Source organism: Rhinatrema bivittatum, chromosome 6 (assembly GCF_901001135.1).
Source record: "Rhinatrema bivittatum chromosome 6, aRhiBiv1.1, whole genome shotgun sequence".
Classification (NCBI taxonomy): domain Eukaryota; kingdom Metazoa; phylum Chordata; class Amphibia; order Gymnophiona; family Rhinatrematidae; genus Rhinatrema; species Rhinatrema bivittatum.
Window position 1 is genome coordinate 288,466,299 of NC_042620.1, and position 27,328 is coordinate 288,493,626.

At 45.8% G+C, this 27,328-nt stretch overlaps 1 protein-coding gene across 1 annotated transcript in view; it reads right to left on the reverse strand.

Moving 5' to 3' along the window:
- The window catches only part of LOC115094361 (gamma-aminobutyric acid receptor subunit gamma-4-like), a 643,570-nt gene that overhangs the window by 22,084 nt on the left and 594,158 nt on the right, over positions 1–27,328 (reverse strand). Inside the window, exon 7 of the mRNA XM_029607335.1 lies at positions 13,300–13,452. Within this exon, the coding sequence (XP_029463195.1) occupies positions 13,300–13,452 (153 nt within the window). The remainder of the gene's footprint in view (positions 1–13,299; positions 13,453–27,328) is intronic.

Consider the following 27,328-nt stretch of genomic DNA (forward strand, 5'->3'; position numbering starts at 1 on the left):
AGGCCAAAACCAGGCCACAAGAACCTGGCAATTACCCAAACACTAAGAAGATCCCATGCTACTGATGCAATTAATAGCAGTGGCTATTCCCTAAGTAAAATTGATTAATAGCATTAATGGACTTCTCCTCCAAGAACTTATCCAAACCTTTTTTGAACCCAGCTACACTAACTGCACTAACCACATCCTCTGGAAACAAATTCCAGAGCTTTATTGTGCGTTGAGTGAAAAATAATTTTCTACGATTAGTCTTAAATGTGCTACTTGCTAACTTCATGGAATGCCCCCTAGTCCTTCTATTATTCGAAAGTGAAAATAACCGACTCACATCTACTCGTTCAAGACCTCTCATGATCTTAAAGACCTCTATCATATCCCCCCTCAGCCGTCTCTTCTCCAAGCTAAACAGCCCTAATCTCTTCAGCCTATCCTCATAGGGAAGCTGTTCCATCCCCTTTATCATTTTGGTTGCCCTTCTCTGTACCTTCTCCATCGCAACTATATCTTTTTTGAGATGCGGCGACCAGAATTGTACACAGTATTCAAGGTGTGGTCTCACCATGGAGCGATATAGAGGCATCATGACATTTTCCGTTTTATTCACCATTCCCTTCCTAATAATTCCTAACATTCTATTTGCTTTTTTGACTGCTGCAGCACACTGAGCTGACGATTTTAACGTATTATCCACTATGATGCCTAGATCTTTTTCCTGGGTGGTAGCTCCTAATATGGAACCTAACATCGTGTAACTACAGCAACGGTTATTTTTCCCTATATGCAACACCTTGCACTTGTCCACATTAAATTTCATCTGCCATTTGGATGCCCAATCTTCAAGTCTTGCAAGGTCCTCCTGCAATGTATCACAGTCTGCTTATGTAACTTGTGTTACCTGTTTGATGTAACTCAAGATTAATTTAACGGTGGTTAAAGAAGATTGGTAAGTATAGCTTTCAGAAATGTTTGGGCTTATAAAAGTTTGGTGAAAAGTGAAATTAAGGGATATATTCTTTAGAGTTTGTGTGTGTCTGAGGTAATAAGCAAGCCAGAGATAGTTAATTCTAGTGTCAGTCTTTCCCACCCACTCAACCCTTGATTTTTAGGAATGAGACACTTTCTCATTAAAAATCAATCAGGGTCTTATCTAAATCATACTATTGTACCAGCCCTTATTGAAAGTTTAATCATCCCCTTGTAGGACAATAGCTGATTAATTAGTAAATTTACCTTTAAATTTAAAGTACTCTCATTCCAACTCCCTTAGTATCTTAAACTTAACTAGGAACTCAATAAAACTAAGATGAAGGCAGCAGTCCAGCAGCAAGAGGGGGGCTTTCCAGTCTTTTGCATTGAGTGTCACATGTATGATTTTTTACCCGCCAGTGAGAGATTGTATGTATGCACTTGGTGCAAACAGCTCCTGGCTCACAGGGAACAAGTCCGATCTCTGGAGCCTAGAGTAGCAGACTTGGAGGAGCTGAGGGAGACAGCGAGGTACATTGATTAGATCTTCAGGGACATAGTAGCCAATTCCCAAATCCAGTCTGGCAGCCCCAGTGCTGCCTTGGATCAGAAAGGTCTCCCAGTAGGAGAACATCATCCTGGTGTAGCAGGAAGTGATTCTGTAGCAAGGACCTGCTCTCCAGGTGATGTATTGTCCTCTTGCACTAAGGACAAGTCTCCCAGGGCCACTTCCCAGGAGGGAAGGGTTAGGCCGTCCATCATAGTTGGTGATTCGATTATTAACAAATGTAGATAGCAGGGTGACTGGTGGGCGTGAGGATCGCCTGGTAACTTGCCTGCCTGGTGCGAAGGTGGCAGACCTCATGTGTCACCTAGATAGGATTATAGACAGTGCTGGGGAGGAGCCAGCTGTTGTGGTACATATGGACACCAACGACATAGGAAAATGTGGGAGAGAGGCTCTGGAAGCCAAATTTAGGAGTTTAGGTAGGAAGCTGAAATCCAGAACCTCCAGGGTGGCATTTTCTGAAATGCTTCCTGTTCCACGTGCAGGTCCCCAGAGGCAGGCAGAGCTCCAGAGTTTCAATGCATGGATATGATGGTACAGGGAAGAGGGATTCAGCTTTGTAAGGAACTGGGGAAACGTTTGGGGAAAGGGGAGACTTTTCCGAAGGGATGGACTCCACCTTAACCAGAGTGAAACCAAGCTGCTGGCACTAACTTTCAAAAAGGAGATAGAGCAGCTTTTAAACTAGAACAATGGGGAAAGTTGACAGTCACTCAGCAGTGCATGGTTCAGAGAAATGTATCCTTGAAGGATACTAATGAAACAGGAGAGTTAGGGCATCCCAACAGAGAGGTTGCTGAGATAAGCAGCCATTTTCTTCTGTTCTGTTACATAAATCTGTAAATAAGCTGGTGAAAAGCAGACCAGACTCCAGCAGTCAGCAGACTGACAAGCAAAAGAAAACTTCCAAAATAGATACAGTACTTAATTACATCTTCCTTCTTCCTGGGGCCTCTCTCTCTCTCTCAGGGCCTCTGCCTTTTATCCCTTACCTCAGGGAAATGCCCCCACCTGAGGATCCCCTTCCTGTCTGTCTTAAGGTGGACTGGGCCAGATAGCTGGAGTCGGTCCCTTAAGGCAGTCTGAGGCTTTCTGTCATGTACTCTATCACAGTGAGATATGAATGAAACAAAGTGAAAACACCACCTGTTATGCTGCATTTTTGCCGATGAAAAGGAATATCACGATCTACTGTGTCAAATGTAGATGAAATGTCAAGAGAGACAAGCAAGAATCTCTGACTATTGTTAATTCCTCATCTCAAGGTGTCAGTGAGTGATAGTAAGAGAAGTTTGGTGTTCATAGCATGTCTAAAACCATATTGATGTGGGTTGAGTAAATCCATTTTTTCTAGATGATCAGTTAACTAAGCACAGAGGCCTCAAGTATCTTAGATAAAAATGGTAAAGAGAAAATAGGTCTGTAATTATCTGAATTCAAAGTGTCTAAATTGCAGCTATGTTAAGATTAGTAGGAACTGAAACTTCTTTTAACAATAAATTGATAAGGTGAGTGAAAGTAGGTGCTAAAGTGTCTATAGTGATGTAAAAGAGAGCTGAGCGGATGATTTGCTCCTCCTTGAGAATGAAGTACCCTCCTGCTCCAGTATCTATCAGAGCAAGGACGGGGAAGGAACGAATCCCAGGTTAATGTAACTGGTAACAACAGCTGAGGAGCCAGAGAAGTAGCGCCCAAGTTCAGGACCCCTACTGAACTTAGGCCCGGAAGTTTCCCGGATGGACTGGACAAGACTGGAGGTGGTAACTGGGAGCTCCACAATAAAGGCATAGGCCTGACTGCCTCCACCGGAGGCACTCCTCTGGGGACAAGTGCCCGTGACACTACTGTATGGGCCCTTCTGCTTTCGAGGTAGATGGAGCTCCACTGGGGACAGTACCCATGGTAGGTAGTAAGCGGGAATGCTCCAGGATGGGTTGTCTGGGCGTCTGAACCTTGCGGTGGCACTCTTGGAGGCAATGGTCGATGTGGCCTGCCAAGTCAATGAGGTCCTCCAGGGAGGATGGTAACTCTTGGGCCACTAGCTCATCTTTGAGCTGAGAGGATAGCCCGTCCAGGTAGATAGCTCTAAGGCAATCTTCTTGCCAGGACAATTCTGTAGCTAGAGTTTGGAATTCAATGGTGTAATCATACAGGGTCCATTGACCTTGCCGTAGGTGAAGAAGGTTGGTGCTTTCCACAGCCTGCCATCCAGAATCATCAAAGATCTGACGGAAGACAGCCATAAAGCAAGACAGCTCTTGTAAGAGCGAATCCAAGCGCTCCCACAATGGGGAGGCCCATGCCAATGCCTTACCCTCTAGTCGAGACAGGATGAAGGTAACCTTCTTGAGTTCATTTTGGAAGATGGAGGGCTGCAGAGAAAATTGCATGTAGCATTGGATAATAAACCCTCTGCAGAGCTTGGAATTCCCATTGAAGTGGGGTGGAGCGGGTAGGGAAAACAAAGCCCCAGAAGGCGAGGGTGATGGCTGATGGCTGGCTGGAGATGATGCTGGAACTGGAAGGCCCATATGAGCATCGAGGTGGGCATGAAGATGCTTGAAAGAGGAGGCCAGTGCCTCAAGGAACCGCTGTTGCTCTTGCACCTTGGAAGCCAGATCTTGAATTGCCTGGAGGGCGGATGGCTCTGCCAAGTCCATGGCCTTGGCAACCTGTTGTGCCGGAGGTGGACCCTTAGGCCGAGATGGGGTTTATGCTACCCGCTGGGCAAGCCCTATGGGTCCCCACCATTGGTATGCAGAACTGGCTGATTGATGGAGGCTGGCTGGAGCTTCGCCAATACCAGCCCTCGTTCCCTGCAGGTTGAGCCCTTGGGTACCAGGGCTGGCTGGTCTTAGGTGGGCCTCAGTCCGAAGTCTTCTTGGGAATGATGAGTCAATCAGCCAGGGACTGGCAGCGGTGACTGGGATCATAGAACAAGTCCAGATGAGGCTGAGTCCAGGAAACCCGGGTGCCAAAGGAACACAGAGTAGACAGGGGGTGCCCGAGAGAGAACAGGCTGGAGCCTGAAAGGCCGTCCATTCAGCAGAGGTGTGATAAAGCAGACTGGGATCAGGGCAGGCGGCAAGCAAGGAGACGTGGCAAACATGCATGGATCAAAACTGGAGTCAAGCAAAGGAAGGTCAGGCATGGTAAAGTTCAGTGCAGGAACGTTGTCAGATGAAGCAGAGGTAAAGCCAGGTATCAGTCAGAAGCATAGTCAGACGAAGCAGGGGTCAAACCAGGTATCAATCAGAAGCATAGTCAGATGAAGCAGGGGTCAAGCCAAGTATCAGTCAGAAGTGTAGTCAGACGAAGCAGGGGTCAAGCCAGGTATCAATCAGAAGCGTAGTCAGACAAAGCAGGGGTCAAGCCAAGTATCAGTCAGAAGTGTAGTCAGATGAAGAAGGGGTCAAGCCAGGTATCAGTCAGAGGCGTAGTCAGACGAAGCAGGGGTCAAGCCAGGTATCAGTCAGAAGGTAGACAAACAAGGAAGATGCGGAACTTAGGAGTAGGAACAGGTACCAGTAACAAGGCAGGATCAGGAAACAGGAACAAAGACGAAGCAGGAACCAGGAATGCAGGAACAAGCAACTAAGCACACGACAAGCATGGAGACCTGTTGCCAAGGCAAGGAAACACTGGCTGGGCCCAATCTTATATACCGGGAACCAGTGAAATCATCATCCAGGGCCGCGAGGTGATTTCTCACTGCGGTCCCTTTAAAAGAAGCCAGGAAGCATGCGCGCGCCTAAGGACAGGTGCGGAGCGAGACGGCGGCGCTCCCTGTGGACCATGCGGGGGGGGGGGGGGGGGGGCTGCCATGTGCTGGGACATCCGCGGAGGAGCTGGGAGCAATGAGGGCAGCCCGGGCACAGAGGCGGCTGCCCACAGCCGCAAGGGAGGCGGAACCAGGAGCTGGAGCAGGCAAATGGGTGTAAGTGGGCCTGACCGCCAGCCTGCCACGGCCGGCACACGCAACAGTAAGTAATTGGCTACTAATGACAAGAAGAGAACTAGATGACTTTGAAAGCTACTGTACCTATGTATATGTATATATTTTGTCAGGTTAATGAAAGATATTACATCATCCAAAGCCTTCGCATTACCTTAGAACAGTTTAATAAAAGAACTAAGTGTGTGTCTGTCTCCCAACTCTGAGCCTGACCGGTGGTCCCTCTCGGGATCTTTCCCCGTGGACGTGGTCATTTGCCCAAGGATCTACCCACAATTATCACAAATAGTAACAGATTGCTAACTCCATGGATCCGGCACAGCTCAATGCCTTGCAGGCCATACCAGGCCTGACCCTGCGCATTTCAGAGCAGCAAGATGCCTTGGAGAAACTTACTTCAGCGTTCCATCAGCTACACACACAGAAGCTTCAAGGCACAGCTTCCAACCATGAAGGTCAGTTACAGGAGGTAACTTTAAAGACTGCTGTACCACTGGCGGCTCCAATCCATTTCTCCGGAGAAATCCAGAACACCCGGGGCTTTTTAAACCAGTGCTGCATGCATTTTACCTTACAGCCATCTTTATTTCCTATGGCTCTCTCCAAGACTATCTATATCCTTTCCTACTTGGATGGTAGGGCCTTGTCTTGGGCATCTACCTTGTGGGAACGCAAGGACCCCATTTTGCAGGACATAGAAGGATTTATGGACTTATTTAAATTGTTTTCGATGACCCTGCCTGAACTTCTGTCGCCGGTTCTGCTTTGGTTGAATTGAAGCAAGGCAACAGATCATTGGCTGAATTTGCCATGGAGTTCAAAACTCTTGCGGCGGAACTCTGCTGGGACCACAAATGTCTCAAGACTCTCTTCTTCAGAGGCCTGGATAACTCGCGAAACACCTGACTCGCTGGATGAATTAGTAGCCTTGGCCACTTGGATTGATCACCGGCTCCGGGATAAGGTGAAGGAACTCAGGCCTAAGGTGTTACCTGGGTTGAAACAGGCTAGTGCTATATCTGCACCTCAGATGGTTCCAGTAATCCCTGCTGCTGATAAAGATGAACCAATGCAACTTGGTCATGGACGTTTGACTTCCAGAGAGAGAAGACTTCGGAAGAGGCGTGGCCTTTGTATGTACTGTGGTCAGCCTGGCCACACATCTCTACATGCTCCATTCATCTGGAAAATGGACAGGCCTAAGCCTTGCAGGAGGACTGTTCTTAGGCCTCACTATGCCCTCTCCTCCACTCTTTCTCCAAGTCTCCTTGACCTACAGACCAGTCACGGTTCAGACTCCTGCCCTGGTGGATTCAGGGGCACGAGGCAACTTCATTCTCAGACGACTAGTAGAACACTTGAGGATTCCCCTCATCAAGTTGAAAGATCCATCCACTACTGTTATCCTCCATTCATGGAGAGCCCTTACTGGGCGACGTGACTTGCCAAACCGTACCAGTTACTCTCTGCACCGGAGCGCTCCATACGGAATCGCTCTTCTTCTTTGTACTGGAAAGGACCATGCTCCCTATCATCCTGGGGTTACCCTGGTTGCAAGTGCACCAACCCCAATTTTACTGGGCATCCTTGGATCTTTCCCGCTGGGGCCCAGAATGTGACGGGAGGTGCCTTAAGGAAATCTCGCCTATCATTTGCATGCCTACGACTCCAGTGATGCCAGGACTGCCGCCCCAATATGCTTCGTTCGGGGATGTATTTACCAAAGAAGCAGCTGATATTCTTCCTCCACATAGGCCCTATGACTGTGCCATAAGACTGAAGCCCAATGCTGAGCCACCAAAAGGACAGGTGTACCCTCTCTCAGCCATTGAGATTAAAGCACTGTCGGAATACATTGAAGAAAATCTCCAGAAGGGTTTTATCCAACCATCAAAGTCACCAGCTGGCGCAGGCTTTTTCTTTGTGGAGAAGAAGGACGGTACCCTACATCCATGTATCGATTACCGAGGGTTAAATGAAATCACGATCAAAGACCGTTACCCCTTGCCATCTCGGAGCTGTTTGACTGGCTGCAAGGGGCCAAGATATTTTCAAAGCTTGACCTGAAAGAGGACTACAACCTCATTCGCATTCGGAGCGGCGATGAATGGAAAACGGCCTTCAACACGTGAGACAGCCACTTTGAGTATCTAGTAATGCCATTCGGATTGTGCAGTGCACCCGCCATTTTCCAAAATATGATGAATGACATCTTGTCTGACCTACTGTACAAGAATGTTGTGGTCTACCTGGACAACATACTAATCTTCTCCCAGAATTTGGACACCCACATTGCAGATTTCAAGCAAGTACTCCACCGTCTTCTTGAACACCAGCTGTACGCCAAACTCTCTAAGTGTGAATTTCACAAAGACTCAGTGCCTTTTCTAGGCTACATTGTGTCAAAAGAAGGCTTCCAAATGGACCCTCACAAACTTGAAAGTATCAATAATTGGTCCCAACCTACCAGCCTGAAGGCTTTAAGGAGATTCCTGGGGTTCACCAACTATTATTGAAGATTTATAAAGAACTATTCTTCTTTAACCGTACCCTTGACTGCAATGACCCGCAAGGGTGCCAATGCTTCAAAATGGTCAGTGGAGGCCATTTTTGAATTCGAGAAATTCAAGACTGCCTTCTCCACAGAACCGTGCTTGCGGCATCCAGACCCAAACAAGCTCTTTATCGTTGAAGTTGATGCTTCAGATGTGAGTGTAGGGGCTGTGTTGAGCCAAACAGGAGACTCAAAAGCCTTACGTCCCTATTCTTTCTTCTCACGAAGATTTTCTCCAGCCGAGAAAAACTATGGGATCGGTGATAAAGAGCTCTTTGCAATAAAGCTTGCATTTGAGGAATGGCGGCCTTGGCTTGAAGGCACTCAACATCAAATAACCGTATTAACGGATCATAAAAATCTAGAATATCTCCGCCACACACAACATCTGAATTACAGACAGGCCAGATGGTCCTTATTTTTCAATCGTTTCAATTTTGTGTTGAAGTACCGCCCTGGAGATAGAAACATCAGAGCAGACGCTCTGTCATGCTCCTTTCTTTCACAGGATGTGCCTGATGAGCCACAGCACATAATTGACCCAAAGAAGATCCTCTCGGCATCCACTCAGTCTGTACCCGCTGGTAAAACTATCATTCCCAAAAGACTCAGGAAGAAAGTGCTCTTTTGGGCGCATGATTCCAAGCTGGCTGGCCATCCTGGCCAATGCCGTACCCTGCTCAAGATACAGAAGCTGTATTGGTGGCCTACCATCAAAAAGGATACCTATTCCTACGTGGCATCCTGCACCAATTGTGCTAAGAACAAACCCACTTCTGGGCAACCATGGGGTCAGATGCAACCACTGCCAGTTCCGGAACGGCCCTGGTTGCACATCACTACTGACTTTGTAGTCAATTTACCTACTTCCGGAGGAATGAATACCATCTGGGTGACAGTGGATTGATTTAGCAAGATGGCACACTTTGTGGCACTCCCTGGCATACCTTTAGCCTTAGAGCTTGCAAAGCTCTTCATAAAGCATATATTCCGCCTCCACGGACTACCTTCTCACATTGTATCCAACCGTGGGTTCCAATTCACGGCATGATTCTGGAGGGCCTTATGCAAATTGTTTGACATCTCTCTCTAGACTACACCTCAGCCTATCATCAGCAGTCGAATGGCCAGACGGAATGGATGAATCGAACAATGAAGCAGTTTATTTGAGCTTATGTCACGTCCTGACAGAATAACTGGGCCAAATTGCTTCCATGGGCTGAATTCGCCGTCAACGCTCATCCAGCAACATCTACTGGATTGTCACCTTTTGAAGTGGTTTTTGGACGTTCCCCAACACCGCCACTTACACTGAAGCTCTCAGTGACGTCCCCAGCAGCTCAATCCACTGCTGATGATATCCATAATCTGTGGGTTCAGACAAAGGACATGCTAATCAAAGCGAGTGGCCATGCTAAGAAGTACTACAATGCGCACCATTCGCAAGCTCCAGTCTTCAAGCCAGGAGACAATGTCTGGTTGTCAACCAAACACCTCAGACTTAAACTACCTTCTAGGGATGTGCAGAGCAAAAGTTTATGTCCATATGTCCATATGTCCAAAGGGGGTCCCATTTGCGGTCAATATGGACATAAACAGAATTCAATGAGTTGGGTATATGTCCATATGTGCAAATAAAACTTTAAACCCCTCACCCTCCTTAATCCCCCCCCCCCCCGCAGACTTACCACAACTCCCTGGTGGTCCCAGCGGGGTCAGGACGCCATTTCTGACCAACTTTGCAAGGAGCACGTGACGTCGGCGTCACGTCGGAGTGACGCGGCGTCACATGATTCCCCGCGGGGTTGCTTCCGGGATCCTCGTTCGGCCCAAAAGGAACTTTTGGCCAGCTTGGGGGGGCCTCCTGACCCCCCCAAGCTGGCCAAAAGTTCCTTTTGGGCCGAACGAGGATCCCGGAAGCGACCCCGCGGGGAATCACGTGACGTCGGCGCCACGTCGAGTGACGCGGCGTCACGTGATTCCCCGCGGGGTTGCGCCGGAACAGCCCGTTCGGCCCAAAAGGAACTTTTGGCCAGCTTGGGGGGGCCTCCTGACCCCCCCAAGCTGGCCAAAAGTTCCTTTTGGGCCGAATGAGGATCCCGGAAGCGACCCCGCGGGGAATCACGTGACGCCGCGTCACTCGACGTGGCGCCGTCACGTGCTCCTCGCAGAGGATTGCAGAAATGGCGTCCTCACTCCTCGCTAGTTCACCAGGGAGTTGGGGTAAGTCTTTGGGGGGGGATTAAGGAAGGTGAGGGGTTTAACTTTTAATTTTGGATCAACAATCGCGATTTCCAACATATCCAACATAGCTATGTTGGATATGTTGGAAATCCGATCGTTTATGTCTCATCACTTTTTTAAGTAAAAAAAAAAATATGCGTAGCGTTTTTCATATGCGGTCAATACGAATGCACACCCCTACTACCTTCCTCTCTGTTTGCTCCTCGCTATGTGGGACCATTCCCAGTCCTTCAACGTATTGGCAAAGTCACCTACCGTCTGAAGCTACCACCTGGTCTCAACATCCATAATGCTTTCCACATTTCACTTCTGAAACCGCTCATAATCAGCGAATTTACTTCCAAATCTCAAGACCCACCTGTCAACCATGCAGAAGACGACTTAGAGTTCAAAGTCGAAGAGATTTTGGATGTTTGAAAAAGAGGCAATACTTTTGAATACCTTCTATCATGGGAAGGTTTCAGCCCCAAAGAAAACTCTTGGGAGCTTCAAACCAATATTCTGGACGAAGAGATGCTTCATCAGTTCCACATCATGCATCCTTCAAAACCCAAGCCTGGTACCCGAAGAGGAGATCGCCCTTTGAAGGGGGAGTAGTGTTTCAAACGCCGCTGCCCGACGTCTCCACTCTGCCCACCTTACCTCTTTGGCGACTCCCTCTTTGGTTGATGGAAGTTTGGCTGCCGCAGTGTCTTTTTGCCGACCTCCTCCGGCGTCCCTGGATCGGCTAGATGCTGCCTTCCACCATGTTCTCCTGAGGCCTAAGGGCGTGCACGGCCCCGACTCAAGTACCAGCTGTGGTGTGAACCTCAGGGGTGTTGCCCTGAGATGATGTCATCATCACCAGATATTTAAGGTCTCTTGTTTTGCTAGCTAATCGAGTTAGCAAAGGGTTTCCTACCTAGCTCCCTCCAGGTATCGCTGTGGATGGGATTCGCTCTCCGCATACTTTGCTACTCTGCCTCCTTGGGGGTACCCACTCCTCGGGGGCCTTGCTCTCTCTCTTTTGCTTTTCAGGCCGCAGTCTGGAACCGGTACTCTCTCTTCGAGGGCCCACGTTCCCGGACCTGCTACTGAATATAACTTCTGCCTTGAAGTCACCGCTGCCTACAATACTAGTGAGTTACCATCTCTCTCTCAGAGCTTTCCCTGGAACCAGGTACTCGCTCCTCGAGGGCCTACTTCATTCCAGCTCCTGGGCTGTTCCAAGAGACTATTGTGTGAGTGTTACCATCAAGGTTCTGTTCCTGAACTCTGCATACTCTGCCTACTCACTATCTCAGTTTCTCTACAGCTCAGCCATCCTGGGATCGCTGTTCCAGTGCCTGAGGGACTACAGCCCAGCCGGGCTCTTCCAGCTCACTACTGCCACCTCTGGTGGTTCTCTAAAAACAGTTTAATAAAAGAACTAAGTGTGTGTCTGTTTCCCAACTCTGAGCCTGACTGGTGTTCCCTCTCGGGATCTTCCCCCGTGGGCATGATCATCTGCCACCGGCCCAAGGATCCACCCTCAATTATCACAATAACACACACGCATAAATCCTCAGGATTTAATGTTTTGAAAATCTACCCCTTAGTGTTTGGATACTTGCCAGGTACTTGTAGCCTGGATTGGCCACTGTTGGAAACAGGATGCTGGGCTTGATGGATCCTTGGTCTGACCCAGTATGGCATGTTCTTATGTTCTCTCTACTTCAAATTCTAGAATAAATCAAGTTCCCCAGTTCTTCCTTAAACTGTTTATACTATTCACAATCTTTCATCCCAGAAAATTACAATCTTTTCTTTGTCTTACAAGCTTACTACAGTCCTTCATTGTTCTTTAAAACAGTTACAAAACTAGATTCCAAATGCAGTGATACTGAATTGAAGTTAATGACCCCTTTATATGAGCCATATTGGAGTTTTCCCTTTCTCACTGTAAATAGAAAAAAATCAATGGGTTACTTGGGCATGGTTGACAGATGTTTCCTGACTTCAAACTTTGAAGTAGTCCTGCATTAAAATTGGAACATCTTTCAATTCATCCTTAAGGGTAAGCAAAATCTTAAGGCTAGTTGAGCTTTTCCCTTGCTATTTGCTTCTATATACTTCAATGGCATCACACTAGTTGATATCTTTATAATCTGGGTCACTGGAGAATTGTGGCACACTTTATAATTTGTTAACCTTTTGCGTTTTCTTTTTTTTATTCCCTTTTTTCACAGCTATTTGTTTGCTTGTTTTTTAGTTGGCTGCATGCATCTTTTATTGGCAGGAATGCAGCACTTGCATTTGATTTGGCTATAGACCATCTGTTTTCCTTGAAATTGAGTAAGCATTTGATAGACTAAGAGCATGATCTATAAGGAGACAGAGTGTTATAGTCCTAAGGCAGGAATATTTCAAGGAAATTCTGTGAAGAATGAGTCAAAATCAACAAAATAAAATTATTCTTCCCTGTCCACAAATTAAGAGCCATGAAGTATATTGATTCAATTTACTCCATACATCACTAATTCTTAATAACATATTTGGCTTTTATGGGCTTCCGGATAGAATTAATAATGTTTAGCATAATTAATACTTTTATTTACTTTAAATTTAAAGATTCAAATTTATACATGATATGTTTTTTCTACCATTTATAATACATTGAATAACATGTGTAATTATGTTACAACAGTATTATGCAATTTTTTTTTAAACTGCTCTTAGAACTTACAACAATGTGCAAGTGATTTGATTTTGTTAGTTTTTGATTTTTCATTGTATGCAGAATTCCCAGAGCATTATTATTAATTTATTAACAGCATAAATCCACCTGAAGTGATCTTATTTTATTTTCAAACAGGTCAACAGGAATTGAAAGCTACTGTAGCTAATTTCTATGCAAGCTAACTAATGAGTAGAATTAATTATCTCTTTGGAAAGTAACCAGTTGTATTGCCAAGGTATTTTTTAAACAATGATGTTTTACAACACTGTGTGACACAAAGCTTGATATTGCTGGATACTCAATTATGTTCTTACCAAGAGAGGTCCGTGCAGGTGTGGAGTCTCTTTTAATCCAGAATGATACCCAGGACAGAACCACTGTCAGAATGCAAGGGATATAGGTCTGAATAGCAAAATAGCCCATCCGTCTGCTTAGGTCAAAGTAAACTGTCATGACCATGTAATCCCCTTAGAGATGACAAGGGAGAGATAAGAAAGAAAAGGGCACATGAACGTATTGTTGATATAGTTATCAATAAATAAGTCTCCTGATTTTGCACACGCATTCACTGCTATTACTACTACGACTACTACTAATAATTTCTAAAACTCTACTAGATATACATAACACTGTACAGATATACATATTAGATCTTACAATCTAGTCAAAACAAAATAAATGACAAACAATTCTATAGGAAGTACATTTATTGTAGAGAGAATGGTTAAGATTTAAAACAGCTTCAGAAGGCACAGTTTTGCATGGGATTTGAATATGGCCAGAGAGGAAAAATGAGGCACCTCAGGAAGTCTATTCCAGGTATACAGTGCAGACAGATGGAAAGTGTGGAGTTGGGAGTTGGTGGTGGAGGAAGGCATTGATAAGAGTCACTTGCTGAATGAATGGACTTCATGAGGAAAGGTGTTAGAAAGATAGAAGAAAAATAGGTAATGAAGATCTGCTGAGTGAATGCATTTATAGATGAGTAAATCTATATGCAGATGCAGTTGGGGAGCCAGTAGCAACTTGAGAAGAGGGTTGCATGGTCATATCAACACTGAAGGATAATAAGTCAAATGGCCAAATTTTGATTAGATTGCAGTAGAATAAAGAGTGTTCAGTGGGAAGCCTGCAAAGAGTAAATTATACTAGTTTATGTAATAAATGAAAAGAGCATTTCTGTAGCATATTAACTGGGCCATTTATCAAATCACATTAAGGTGTTTTTGCATGTGTTTTGGCATGTGAAAAACACCATAACGCATGGTGCACATTTTTAAAAGGGGAGGGATTGGAGAGGAGTCGGGGTGGGATTTCCATAAAAGTGAGATGGCTCTGTGAAGCCATAACTACACCTTTTTAAATTGCATTAAGCTGTGTGATGTCATGTGATATGCCCATAACACAATTTGTGATTTTTTCACAAATTCTGTTTTGGCCATTTTTAGGCCAGGAGAGAGAGAGAGAGAGAGAACACCTATGTACAAGGCCCTTGAAGTAGTTAGCTATTTATGCTACTATAGGATGCCCACCTACTAACGCGAGGTAAGGTTTAGGAAGTAGGGGTTAGGGGCCACTTTTACATGCAGAGAGAGATGTACAAACAGAAAAGTGTTCTTTTGTGAAGATCTGATGTCCTTTGGAGTGAGGAAACTCACACAAAGATGAGATTTGTACAATGACGGACTCTCTACCTAGGTAACATCAAGCACATTGTCAAAATGAGCAGATAGGTTATGGAGAATGAGAACTGAGTAAAGGTGCTTGGTCTTAGCCCTGAAGAGATCCGCTCCCTATCTCTTTACTTCAGGCCTGCCTAGCAGTTTCCTCCCCAAAAACAATGTGCTTTGCCAAATATCAAAAAGAGGTCCTTTGCAGGACCTGACCAAACCCTGTTGAATACCCTACCATCCTGCATTAAACTTGTTCCAGATCTCCCATCCTACAAAAAACTGGCTCACACCTGGAACATTTAAGCAGTTTTTGCCCAAACCATTAACATTGGAGCCTCACTAAATCTTTGTATGCACCTCATATCCCATTGTGCTTTAAGCACTCTTGAAGCTTCCGCACTCTAGTATTCACTCTATTGTATTGTCACACCAGCTATTGTAGCAATATTTGTCAGATTTTGTAATATTTATATATTTTCTGCATAATGATCCCATATTTGAAAGGTGGCTATTTAAGTAACTGCTGAATATGAATTATTTGGCTAAGTTACAAGGGATATTCAGCAGTATATCTGCATACCAGTCACTACTTAGCCAGATAAGTTTCATTTGGCTAAGTTAAACCTGTGCGTTGGCAGGTATAATTTACCTGCATAACTTATCCAGCTAAGGCTAAATTGTTATGGGAGTCTCTGTTTAGTGGACCCTTGGGCCGACCTGCTGGAGACTGGGAAAGGTGGTCAATGTCTCTAATGGATAGCAGGCCGGGAGGCAGATGTTCAGGCAGGAGGTAGATGCTCTTCACCCTGGAAGCTGGTACTCCCCAGGGAGGAGCCCATAGGAGCCCAACCGCTGGGACTTAGGTGGCTGCACACTTGGAAGCCAAAGCCCCCCCCCGGGAGGAGCCCAGAGGGACCCGGCCGCTGGGACTTAGGCAGGTTGTGGATTAAGACAGGTAACTGGAACCAGACTAGGACAGTAGCAAGTTAGCAACACTGTAACTGGGCTCGGGTTCTGGAAGCAGGCAGGAACTGTAGCAGGATTCAGGTACTGGAACCAGGCAGGAACGGTAGCAGGATTTGGGTACTGGAGCCAGGCAGGAACCTAGCAGGTACTGTAGCAGGAACGGAGCGACGAAGCAAGGCGAGTCACTCCGGGGCACAGCGCAACAGGAAACCGGGAGGCTAACCCATTGCAAGGCAAAGACTGGATGGCCATGGCCGGCTTATCAAGGTCGCGGCGTCCGACGTCAGGAGTTGGGCAGAGTCACCATTGGCGGGAAACGGCCTAGAAAAGCGCCAGAGTGGTGCGTGCGCGCGCCTAGGAGCTGGGCATCCACGGGAGACCTTGCAGCGGCGCAGCCCCAGCAGGGATGCCACCAAACAGGCCGCAAATCAGGCCTCTGGAAGCGGGAGCAGGTCCGGGAGCCTGGAGGTAAGGGCCTGGCCGCGGTGCTCGCTGCCAGAACCGCAACATAAATATCACTACTTAACCAGAGAAGTTATCCGGCTACATAGCACTGCCCTGATCTGCTCACTGCCCGCCCACCGGATAAGTGACTTGAAAATGTGCAATATTTGTTATATATCATATGGACACATTGAATCTGAAATTATTTTGCAATTATTCCTGTAACATACTTTTAATTCTCCTGTTGGAAACGCATACCATAAATAATGACTTGACTTGCCTGAAGCCAGCAGATTGAGGCTGGCACCATTACTTATTGTTGCTGTTTAAAATAACGCTCGCCAAGTTCAAGTTGGCATCATTTTGTCAAAAAATTAACAATGGTACTAGCCTCAGACTACTGGCACTATTTTTGATAGCGTCAGAGACAGGCCAGGAGCAACTAAGAATGGCTCCTGCCCCATGAATACATTTTAAAACTCCAGGAAAAGAGATTTGAGTAGGGGTTGGGCCAGAAGTGGGGTATTTTGACTGTGATTATGATGTTAATTTTTGTAATAATGAAATGAATAAAATGAACAAAATTATGTTCATTTTTCTTTCATTTAATTAAAAAAAAAATTAAAATGTGTTAGAATTTACCATTTTGTTTTAAACAAATGTGCATCCCTGGAAAGAAATGACAGAATTTACAAGGGGGGGGGGGGGAACTCTTTAAAGGGTCAGACCTGCAAACAAGGAAAACCAAGTGTGAAATGCACTAAGCTAAGCAGTGGGAAATATAAAGAGTTACTTCAACTATCACTTGCAGATTAAAACTTGACACAAGAATGTTTAAGGAGAGGAAAGTTTAAATCTAAAAACCAGAGACTGATAATTGCAACACTGACAATGTACTGCAGAGAAGATGGCTCACGGCAAGCATAGATAAAAATGGTAAAACTGACAAATGTATTGAAGGAAGATCACCTGGGGCATTTCCATTCCAGTTGATAAAACCTTGATGCTAGAAAACTAGACATTGCAGTAAAGGAGGAAACCATAAAAACAGCATTGCTAATAGAAGTGTCAGTTGCTAATGACAGTTCTGTGTTACAGTGTTTAACCTGTGATGGTACTGATTAAGTTTTGTTTTATTTGTTTGTATTTTATATCTTTTATGAATGTTGACTTTGCTACCCACTTAGAAATGGTTACAGAGTGGGCTATTTTTTTAAACAAATAAATATGAAAAGACAGAAGATCATCAAGTATCAAGAGAAGCAAACTGAGATAAAGAAAATGGGAACGAAAGATATAGAAAGAGTTGTAATTACATTGGGTGTTAGTAGCATGATTAAAAATAACTTTTTAGCATTCTTTGATAAGTTGCCTGTTCATATTATTATCCTCTAGAGATGTGAATCGTGTCCTCGATCGTCTTAACGATCGATTTCGGCTGGGAGGGGGAGGGAATCGTATTGTTGCCGTTTGGGTGTGTAAACTATCGTGAAAAATCGTTAAAATCGTGAGCCGGCACACTAAACCCCCCTAAAACCCACCCCGACCCTTTAAATTAAATCCCCCACCCTCCCGAACCCCCCCCCCCAAATGCTTTAAATTACCTGGGGATCTGGCGGTGGTCCAGAACGGCGGCGGTCCGGAACGGTCCCCTCAATAGAATCGTGTTGTCTTCAGCTGGCGCCATTTTTCAAAATGGCCGCCGCAAAATGGCGGCAGCCATAGACAAAAACGATTCGACGGAGGAGGTCGTTCTGGACCCCCGCTGGACTTTTGGCAAGTCTTGTGGGGGTCAGGAGGCCCCCCCCAAGCTGGCCAAAAGTTTCCTGGGAGTCCAGCAGGGTTCCGGAAGCGATTTCTTGCCGCGAATCGTTTTCGTACGGAAAATGGCGCTGGCAGGAGATCGAGTGCAGGAGGTCGTTCAGCGGGTCCGGAACCCCCGCTGAACGACCTCCTGCAGTCGATCTCCTGCCGGCGCCATTTTCCGTACAAAAACGATTTGCGGCAAGAAATCGCTCCCGGAACCCCGCTGGACTCCCAGGAAACTTTTGGCCAGCTTGGGGGGGCCTCCTGACCCCCACAAGACTTGCCAAAAGTCCAGCGGGGGTCCGGAACGACCTCCTCCGTCGAATCGTTTTTGTCTATGGCCGCCGCCATTTTGCGGCGGCCATTTTGAAAAATGGCGCCGGCTGAAGACGATTCTATTGAGGGGGCCGTTCCGGACCGCCGCCGTTCTGGACCACCTCCGGATCCCCAGGTAATTTAAAGCATTGGGGGGGGTTCGGGAGGGTGGGGGATTTAATTTAAAGGGTTGGGGGTGGGTTTTAGGGGGTTTTAGTGTGCCGGTTTTCCTGCCCTCCCCCTTCCCCCGATTTACGATTTTTTAACGATAAATCAGGGGAATTGGTATTGTATCGTGGCCCTAACGATTTTTTGACGATTTAAAATATATCAGACGATATTTTAAATCGTCAAAAAACGATTCACATCCCTATTATCCTCTGACCTCCAGGAGGAAGCTTTCTTTGGCTAAATGTAAGTATTAAGAGACTTGGGGCATTCATGATACCTTATTTTGTTGCCCTCCCAAAGTTGACAAGCATAAAGATGAATAAACACCTGTTTAAATCTGATAACCACAGCCATTTATTAGATATCTGACAAGGAAATCTAATCAGGGTGCCAAATCCTGACTAACCTATTCTCAAGGCCGACTTTAGGGCAATGGTGACCTGGGAGAAAATTGTTGATGGTGAAATCCCCTTCAACTAAATGATCCTCACACATCGTGTCTATTTCTGCAATATATGATTTCCTTATAATAGATACAAAAGACCAGGTAATATGTAATCTTATAAGGTGCTCAATAAACAAGCAGAAAAACATGCTAAAGGAATGGAGAAAAGAGCACTAGCATTGTTGATATGGTATTAATTAAAGCAGAAATCTTTATTAATCATTCACTGAAAAATAAAATTAAAATAAATGAACACCTTAATTTTAACAAATGTGACACAAACAATCATGTGACCCATATACAAATAAGTATTGATAAATAAAGTTGTTGGGCAGTGTGTTGAGCTGCAAGCGAAGGCACAGCCAATGGTAGGGGCAATGGCGGAGTAGGTTGCTTCCCAGAGATAATTTGGAATGGGCATGCTCTTTCTGCAGAGTGGACATGATGGTTATAAGAGAATTCTGCCCAAGGCGGAAAAGATGCCCAGTCATCTTGTCTGTGTCTCATGAAAGAGTGGAGAAAGCCTTTTAAAGTGTGGTGAGTCTGCTCTGCCTGGCCATTCCCTTGTGGATGAAAGGCAGATGTGAAATCCAGTTGGACCACAAACTTCTTGCAGAGTGCTAGCCAATACTTGGCCGTGAACTGTGATCCCCGGTCGGAGGCTATATTCTTGGTAGACTGTGCAGACGGAAGATATGTTCGGCAAGTTTGGGTGCAGTAGGAAGTTTTGGGAGTGCCATGAAGTGGGCCATCTTCGAGAACCTATCAAAGGTTACCCATATAATTTGCTTCCCTTCAGACACTGGTAGGTCCACCACAAAGCCCGTGGAGATGTGGGTCCATGGTTCTTCAGGAATGGGGAATGACTGCAAGAGCCCCCATGGACGGCCTGGGAGTGGCTTCTGTCGGGCACAAGTTGGGCAAGAACTGACATATGCCCGGGCATCCCAACTGATGTGAGGCCACCAGTAGTAGCGAGTTAAGAGTTCCAGTGTGCAGTTATTTCCGGGATGGCCGGTGGTCAAAGAGTCATGTGCCCAGGATAGGACCTTTTTTCAAAGACGGAGTGACATAACTGTCTTGCCTGAAGAAATTATGTTGGTGATGTGAATCTGTTAACAAAGCTCTGTAGTGAAAGCTGGAGTTAGCAATCTGATGTGATGTTGTGCTAGGCGTTGGCAATCTGTCAGAGAGCTCTGTTGATAAAGCTGGTATTTAGAATAGTTGTGGGTGGATCCTTGGACCAGTGGCAGGTGACCACGTCCTCAGCGGAAATCCCGAGAGGGACCATTGGTCAGGCTTAGTGAAGGAGACAGACATACACTAGTTCTTTTATTAGAACACTGAGAGGAGAGGATCACCTTGCTAGTGGCTGAAAGGAATCAGTAAGTTTTTCGCTTGGGACATTGTCTTTTTTAAAAGTATTGGGGCAAAGTTAACTATTTGGGAATATTATTTAGTGTGTTTGTGGTTTGTGCTTTTAATAGTCAGTAAGGCAGTGAATAAACAAGTTAGACTGTATGTATTTTTAAATAGTCAGTCAATAAGGCAGCTAGTAAGCAGTAGGTAGTGTGTTTATTTTTAAAAGTCTGTAAGGCAGCTAGTAAGCAGAACTGAGTGTCTGTATTTAAAAAAAAAACAAAAACACAACCCCCCCCCAAAAAAAAAAAGTAGCCAGAAGCTAGAATAAGCTAGGAGCAGTGTATACCTAAGTAAAATGGTTGAAAGTTTCAGCTCAGTTACTCACCTTGGAAAGGTGTTGAGGTAGTGTGATTTAGTTTGAATAGGTACCAACATTTGTTAATCAAGAGAGCAGTGAGTCACTCCGGCTGACTAAATGAAGTTAGACTGGATTTCCCAACCCTCCAACTCCTCGCCCACCCACCCATAGCTCATCCTTTAATTTAAGGGCAGGTGCCACGTTCACTAAAAAAACCCCAAAAAACGTTATTGAGAGTTTCATCAGACCCTGGTAGGCCACTACCAGACATATAGTGAATTCACTAATACATTTAAAGGACATTAGACACATTCCTACTCCCATAGCAACCTAAAACTTAACTAGGAACTGAGCAAAATTAAGATGAAGGCAGCAGTCCAGCAGCAAGAGGGGGGCTTCCCAGTCTTTTCCATCAAGTGTCATATGTATGATTTTTTACCCACCGGTGAGAAGTTGTACATGTGCATGCGATGCAAAGAGCTCCTGGCTCTCAGAGAACGAGTCCGATCTTTATGTCTGGGATGGCATAGAGTCCAACAGGATAAACATCCTGCATGAGACTAAATGCAAAATTGAATCTTTATGGGTAGAAATCCCTTGTGTGTCGGGGAAGACTATAGTGATAGGAGTATACTACCGTCCACCTGGTCAAGATGGTGAGACGGACAGTGAAATGCTAAGAGAAATTAGGGAAACTAACCAAATTGGTAGTGCGGTAATAATGGAAGACTTCAATTACCCCAATATTGACTGGGTAAATGTATCATCGGGATACGCTAGAGAGATAACGTTCCTGGATGGAATAAATGATAGCTTTATGGAGCAATTGGTTCAGGAACCGACGAGAGAGGGAGCAATTTTAGATCTGATTCTCAGTGGAGCACAGGACTTGGTGAGAGAGGTAATGGTGGTGGGGCCGCTTGGCAATAGTGATCATAATATGATCAAATTTGAATTAATGACTGGAAGAGGAACGGTATGCAAATCCACGGCTCTAGTGCTAAAGTTTTAAAAGGGAAGCTTTGATAAAATGAGAAAAATTGTTAGAAAAAAACTGAAAGGAGCAGCTAGAAAAGTAAAAAAATGTGCAAGAGGCATGGTCATTGTTAAAAAAATACCATTCTAGAAGCACAGTCCAGATGTATTCCACACATTAAGAAAGGTGGAAAGAAGGCAAAATGATTACTGGCAAGGTTAAAAGGGGAGGTGAAAGAAGCTATTTTAGTCAGAAGATCTTCATTCAAAAATTGGAAGAAGGATCCAACAGAAGAAAATAGGATAATGCATAAATGTTGGCAAGTTAAATGTAAGACATTGATAAGACAGGCTAAGAGAGAATTTGAAAAGAAGTTGGTTAAAGAGGTACTTAGAGAAGATAAAGCCATCATGGAAAGATTAAATGATTTCTTTGCTTTGGTGTTTACTGAAGAGGATGCTGGGGAGGTACCCGTACTGGAGAAAGTTTTCATGGGTAATGATTCAGATGGACTGAATCAAATCACGGTGAACCTAGAAGATGTGGTAGACCTAATTGACAAACTGAAGAGTAGTAAATCACCTGGACCGGATGGTATACACCCCAGAGTTCTAAAAGAACTAAAAAATGAAATTTCAGACCTATTAGTAAAAATGTGTAACGTATCATTAAAATCATCCATTGTACCTAAAGACTGGAGGATAGCTAATGTAACCCCAATATTTAAAAAGGGCTCCAGGGGTGATCCTGGAAACTACAGACTGGTTAGCCTGACTTCAGTGCCAGGAAAAATAGTAGAAAGTGTTCTAAACATCAAAATCACAGAACATATAGAAAGACATGGTTTAATGGAACAAAGTCAGCATGGCTTTACCCAAGGCAAGTCTTGCCTCACAAATCTGCTTCACTTTTTTGATGGAGTTAATAAACATGTGGACAAAGGTAAACCGGTAGATGTAGTAAACTTGGATTTTCAGAAGGTGTTTGACAAAGTTCCTCATGAGAGGCTTCTAGGAAAAGTAAAAAGTCATGGGATAGGTGGCAATGTCCTTTCGTGGATTGCAAACTGGCTAAAAGACAGGAAACAGAGAGTAGGATTAAATGGGCAATTTTCTCAGTGGAAGGGAGTGGACAGTGGAGTGCCTCAGGGATCTGTATTGGGACCCTTACTGTTCAATATATTTATAAATGATCTGGAAAGAAATACGAGTGAGATAATCAAATTTGCAGATGACACAAAATTGTTCAGAGTAGTTAAATCACAAGCAGATTGTGATAAATTGCAGGAAGACCTTGTGAGACTGGAAAATTGGGCATCCAAATGGCAAATGAAATTTAATATGGATAAGTGCAATGTGATGCATATAGGGAAAAATAACCCATGCTATAAATACACATTGTTGGGTTCCATATTAGGTGCTACAACCCAAGAAAGAGATCTAGGTGTCATAGTGGATAACACATTGAAATCATTGGTGCAATGTGCTGCGGCAGTCAAAAAAGCAAACAGAATGTTGGGAATTATTAGAAAGGGAATGGTGAATAAAACGGAAAATGTCATAATGCCCTATATCGCTCCATGGTGAGACCTTACCTTGAATACTGTGTACAATTCTGGTCGCCACATCTCAAAAAAGATATAATTGCAATGGAGAAGGTACAGAGAAGGGCTACCAAAATGATAAGGGGAATGAAACAGCTCCCCTATGAGGAAAGACTGAAGAGGTTAGGACTTTTCAGCTTGGAGAAGAGACGGCTGAGGGGGGATATGATAGAGGTGTTCAAAATCATGAGAGGTCTAGAACGGGTAGATGTGAATCGGTTATTTACTCTTTCGGATAATAGAAAGACTAGGGGGCACTCCATGAAGTTAGCATGTGGCACATTTAAGAACATAAGAACATAAGAAATTGCCATGCTGGGTCAGACCAAGGGTCCATCAAGCCCAGCATCCTGTTTCCAACAGAGGCCAAAACCAGGCCACAAGAACCTGGCAATTACCCAAACACTAAGAAGATCCCATGTTACCATTGCTAGTAATAGCAGTGGCTATATTCTAAGTCAACTTAATTAATAGCAGGTAATGGACTTCTCCTCCAAGAATTTATCCAATCCTTTTTTAAACACAGCTATACTAACTGCACTAACCACATCCTCTGACAACAAATTCCAGACTTTAATTGTGCGTTGGGTAAAAAATAACTTTCTCCGATTAGTTTTAATCGGAGAAAATTCTTCTTCACTCAACACACAATAAAGCTCTGGAATTTGTTACCAGAGGATGTGGTTAGTGCAATTAGTGTAGCTGGGTTCAAAAAAGGTTTGGATAAGTTCTTGGAGGAGAAGTCCATTAATGGCTATTAATCAATTTTACTTAGGGAATAGCCATTGCGTTTAATTGCATCAGTAGCATGGGATCTTCTTAGTGTTTGGGTAATTGCCAGGTTCCTATGGCCTGGATTGGCCACTGTTGGAAACAGGATGCTGTGCTTGATGGACCCTTGGTCTGTCCCAGTATGGCATGTTCTTATGTTCTTATGTTCAATATAGTAAACCACCAGAGGTGGCAGTAGTGAGCTAGAAGCGCCCGGCTGGGCTGTAGTCCCTCAGGTACTAGAACAGCGATCCCCAGATGGCTGAGCTGTAGAGAAACTAAGAAAGGGAGTAGGCAAAGCATGCGGCATTCAGGAACAAGTCCTTGATGGTAACACTCACACAACAGTCTCTTAAGGCAGCCCAGGAGTTGGAATATATTAGGCCCTCGAGGAGCGAGTATCTGGTTCCAGGGAACGCTCTGAGAGATAGATACAGACTCACTGATGTTAAGCAACAAAGACTTCTTAGAAGCAATTTATTAAACCACAAAAGGTGGCGGTAGTGAGCTGGAAGTGCCTGGCTGGGCTGTAGTCCCTCGGGTATTGGAACAGCGATCCCAGTGTGGCTGAGCTGTAGAGATACTAAGAGAGTGAGTAGGCAGTATATGCAGAGTTCTGGAACAAATCCTTGATGGTAACACTCACATAATAGTCTCTTGATGCAGCCCAGGAGATGGTATGCATTAGGCCCTCGAGGAGCGAGTACCTGGAGCCAGGGAAAGCTCTGAGAGATAGATGGAAACTCACTAATGTTGTAAGCAGCAATGACTTCTTAGCAGAAGTGGTATTCAGGAACAAGTCCGGGACGTGGGCCTTCGAGGAGCGAGTACCGCTTCCGGACTACGACCTGAAAAGAAAGAGAGAGAGCAAGGCTCCCGAGGAGCGGGTACCTCTAATGAAGTCCGAGGAGGCAGAGTAGCTGGGTTTGCGGAGAGCGAATCCCATCCGCAGCGACCAGGAGGAAGCAAACCCTTGCTAACTCATCTTGTTAGCGAAAACTGAGACCTTAAATATCTGGAGCTGGTGACGTCATCTCAGGGGGACGCCCCTGAGGTTCGCGCCAACGCTGGTACATCAGTCGGGTTGCGCGTGCCCTTAGGCATCTGGTCAACATGGCGGCTTGCAGCGTTGAGCCGGTTCGGGAACACTGGAGGAGGATGGCCTGAAGATGCCGCAGCGGCTAGCCTTCCATCAACCCCGAAGGGAGTCACCAACGAGGTAAGGTGGGCAGAGCAGAGATGTAGGACAGTGACCGACACAACAGTTGGTGGCAGCGAGGTGGACATTAGCTGGGTCCAAAATATATTGAGGTGTGGCCAGGGTGTCTTCAGTCTCAGATGTTTGAGAGAGGGCATCAGCTCTAGTGTTCTTTGAGGCTGGACGATATCGAAGAGAGAAGTAAATCAGCTGAAGAACAGGGACCAGCGTGCCTGCCGAGGATTCAGTCACTGAGCCTGGCACAAGTACTCCAAGTTCTTGTGGTCTGTATATGCAGTGACAGGGTGTTGAGCCCCCTCCAGCCATTGCCACCACTCCTTGAATGCCATCTTTACTGCTTTTAGTTCCTTGTCACTGATAACATAGTTTCTCTCAGCGGGAGAGAATTTCCGGGAGAAATAGGAGCAAGGTAATAGAGCGCCATTGGATGAGAACTGGCTGAGCACAGCTCCCACTGCAAAATCAGAGGCATACACTTCCACTACAAACGGCCACAAAGGGTCAGGATGACGCAGGCAGGAATCCTGGAGAAAGGCGTGTTTTAGTTCTTCAAATGCTCGAAGCGCTTCTGGTGACCAGTCCCTGGCATTGGAACCTTTTCTAGTAAGAGCGGTGAGTGGAGCTACCATGCATGAGTAGCGAGGAATGTAGTGCCGATAGAAATTAGCGAAACCAAGGAAACGCTGGAGAGCACGGATTCACACTGAGTGTGGCCAGTCTCTGATACTAGCGACCTTCTCGGGGTATGGAAGCCGGTGGTGGATACAATGTACCCCAGAAATGGAAGAGATTCCCGCTCAAAGAGGCACTTCTCGAGCTTGGCATAGAAGTGGTGTTCCCAGAGGCATTGGAGTATGCATCGCACCTCCTTGCGGAACCATGCATTGGGGATCAGGATTCACACAGCCTAGGGTCAGCTCCCCTGTGACTACTAGGCATGGGGAATTTCTGGATGTTCCTTGCACTGAGCCAACAAGTGGCTCTTGCCAGCTCAGTAGAGGCAGAGGACCAGAGAGTGACATCACTGCCTCTCTTCAGGAGTGAGAGGACTGCGGCCCAGTGAGTTCTCTTCCAAGTCTCAGGAACCATCTCCCATCAATGCAGAAGATGACCTAGAATACAAGGTCGAAGCCGTCCTTGATATCTGAAGACAAGACAAGACCTTGGAATACCTTCTTTCGTGGGAAGGTTTTGGCCCCGAAGAAAATTCTTGAGAGCCTCTGACTAATATCCTTGACAAAGAGATGCTCCATCAGTTTCATCTCTCTTATCCTGGGAAACCAAAACCTGGTACCCGCAGAGGAGACCGCTCTTTGAAGGGGGGGGGGGGGGTACTGTTGTGACCGTTGCTGCCCGACGGCTTCACTCAGCCTTGTCTGCAACTCCTCCTGCTCTTGATGGACGCCTGGCTGCCGCGACGTCCGTCTGCCATCCTCTCCGGCATCCCCAGACCGGCTTGGGCGCTGCCTCCTGCCATGCTCTCCAGGTACCTTAGGGCACACGCATCGCGCGGCCGTCATTCTTATTTCCTCATTGGCGCGTTCCTCAGGGGCGTCCCCCTGTGATGACATCACGCTGCCCGGATATTTAAGCCTACTGTTTATTGCTAGCCGTTGAGTTAGCAAGGGGTGATCTACGGATGGGATTCGCTTTCCATATCCAGCTACTCTGCCTTCTAACTTCTAATGGACTCTTTCTGCTAACGGGGTACCCACTCCTCGGGGGCCTCTTTGCTTCTTTCAGGTCGCTGTCAGGTAACTGGTACTCGCTCCTCGAGGGCCCATGTTCCCTGACCCGCTGCCTGCATCTATCTCCTTTCCTACTTGGAGGAATTCGCTACAGACACCATCAGTGAGTACTACTATCATCTACTCCTCAGAGCTGTCTCCCTGGACCAGGTACTCGCTTCTCAAGGGCCTGCCCCCGTTCCAGTGCCAGTGCCATCTCTTACGTGGAACCGCTGTGTGAGTACTTTGCCAACAAGTCTCTCTACCTCCAGGGATCTGGTACTCACTCCTCGAGGGCCAGCTCTCCTTATCTTGGGTATTCTGCATACTTGGGACTCTGTGAATGTTCTATTGTACTCACTTTCTCAGTTCTCTCCACTACAGCACTGCTACCAGAGAAATCGCTGTTCCAGCGCCCTGGGGAATATTAGCCCAGCCGGGCTACATCTTCTACTCACTACTGCCACCTCTGGTGGCTTCTCAAACTGTCTAAATAAAGAACTATCT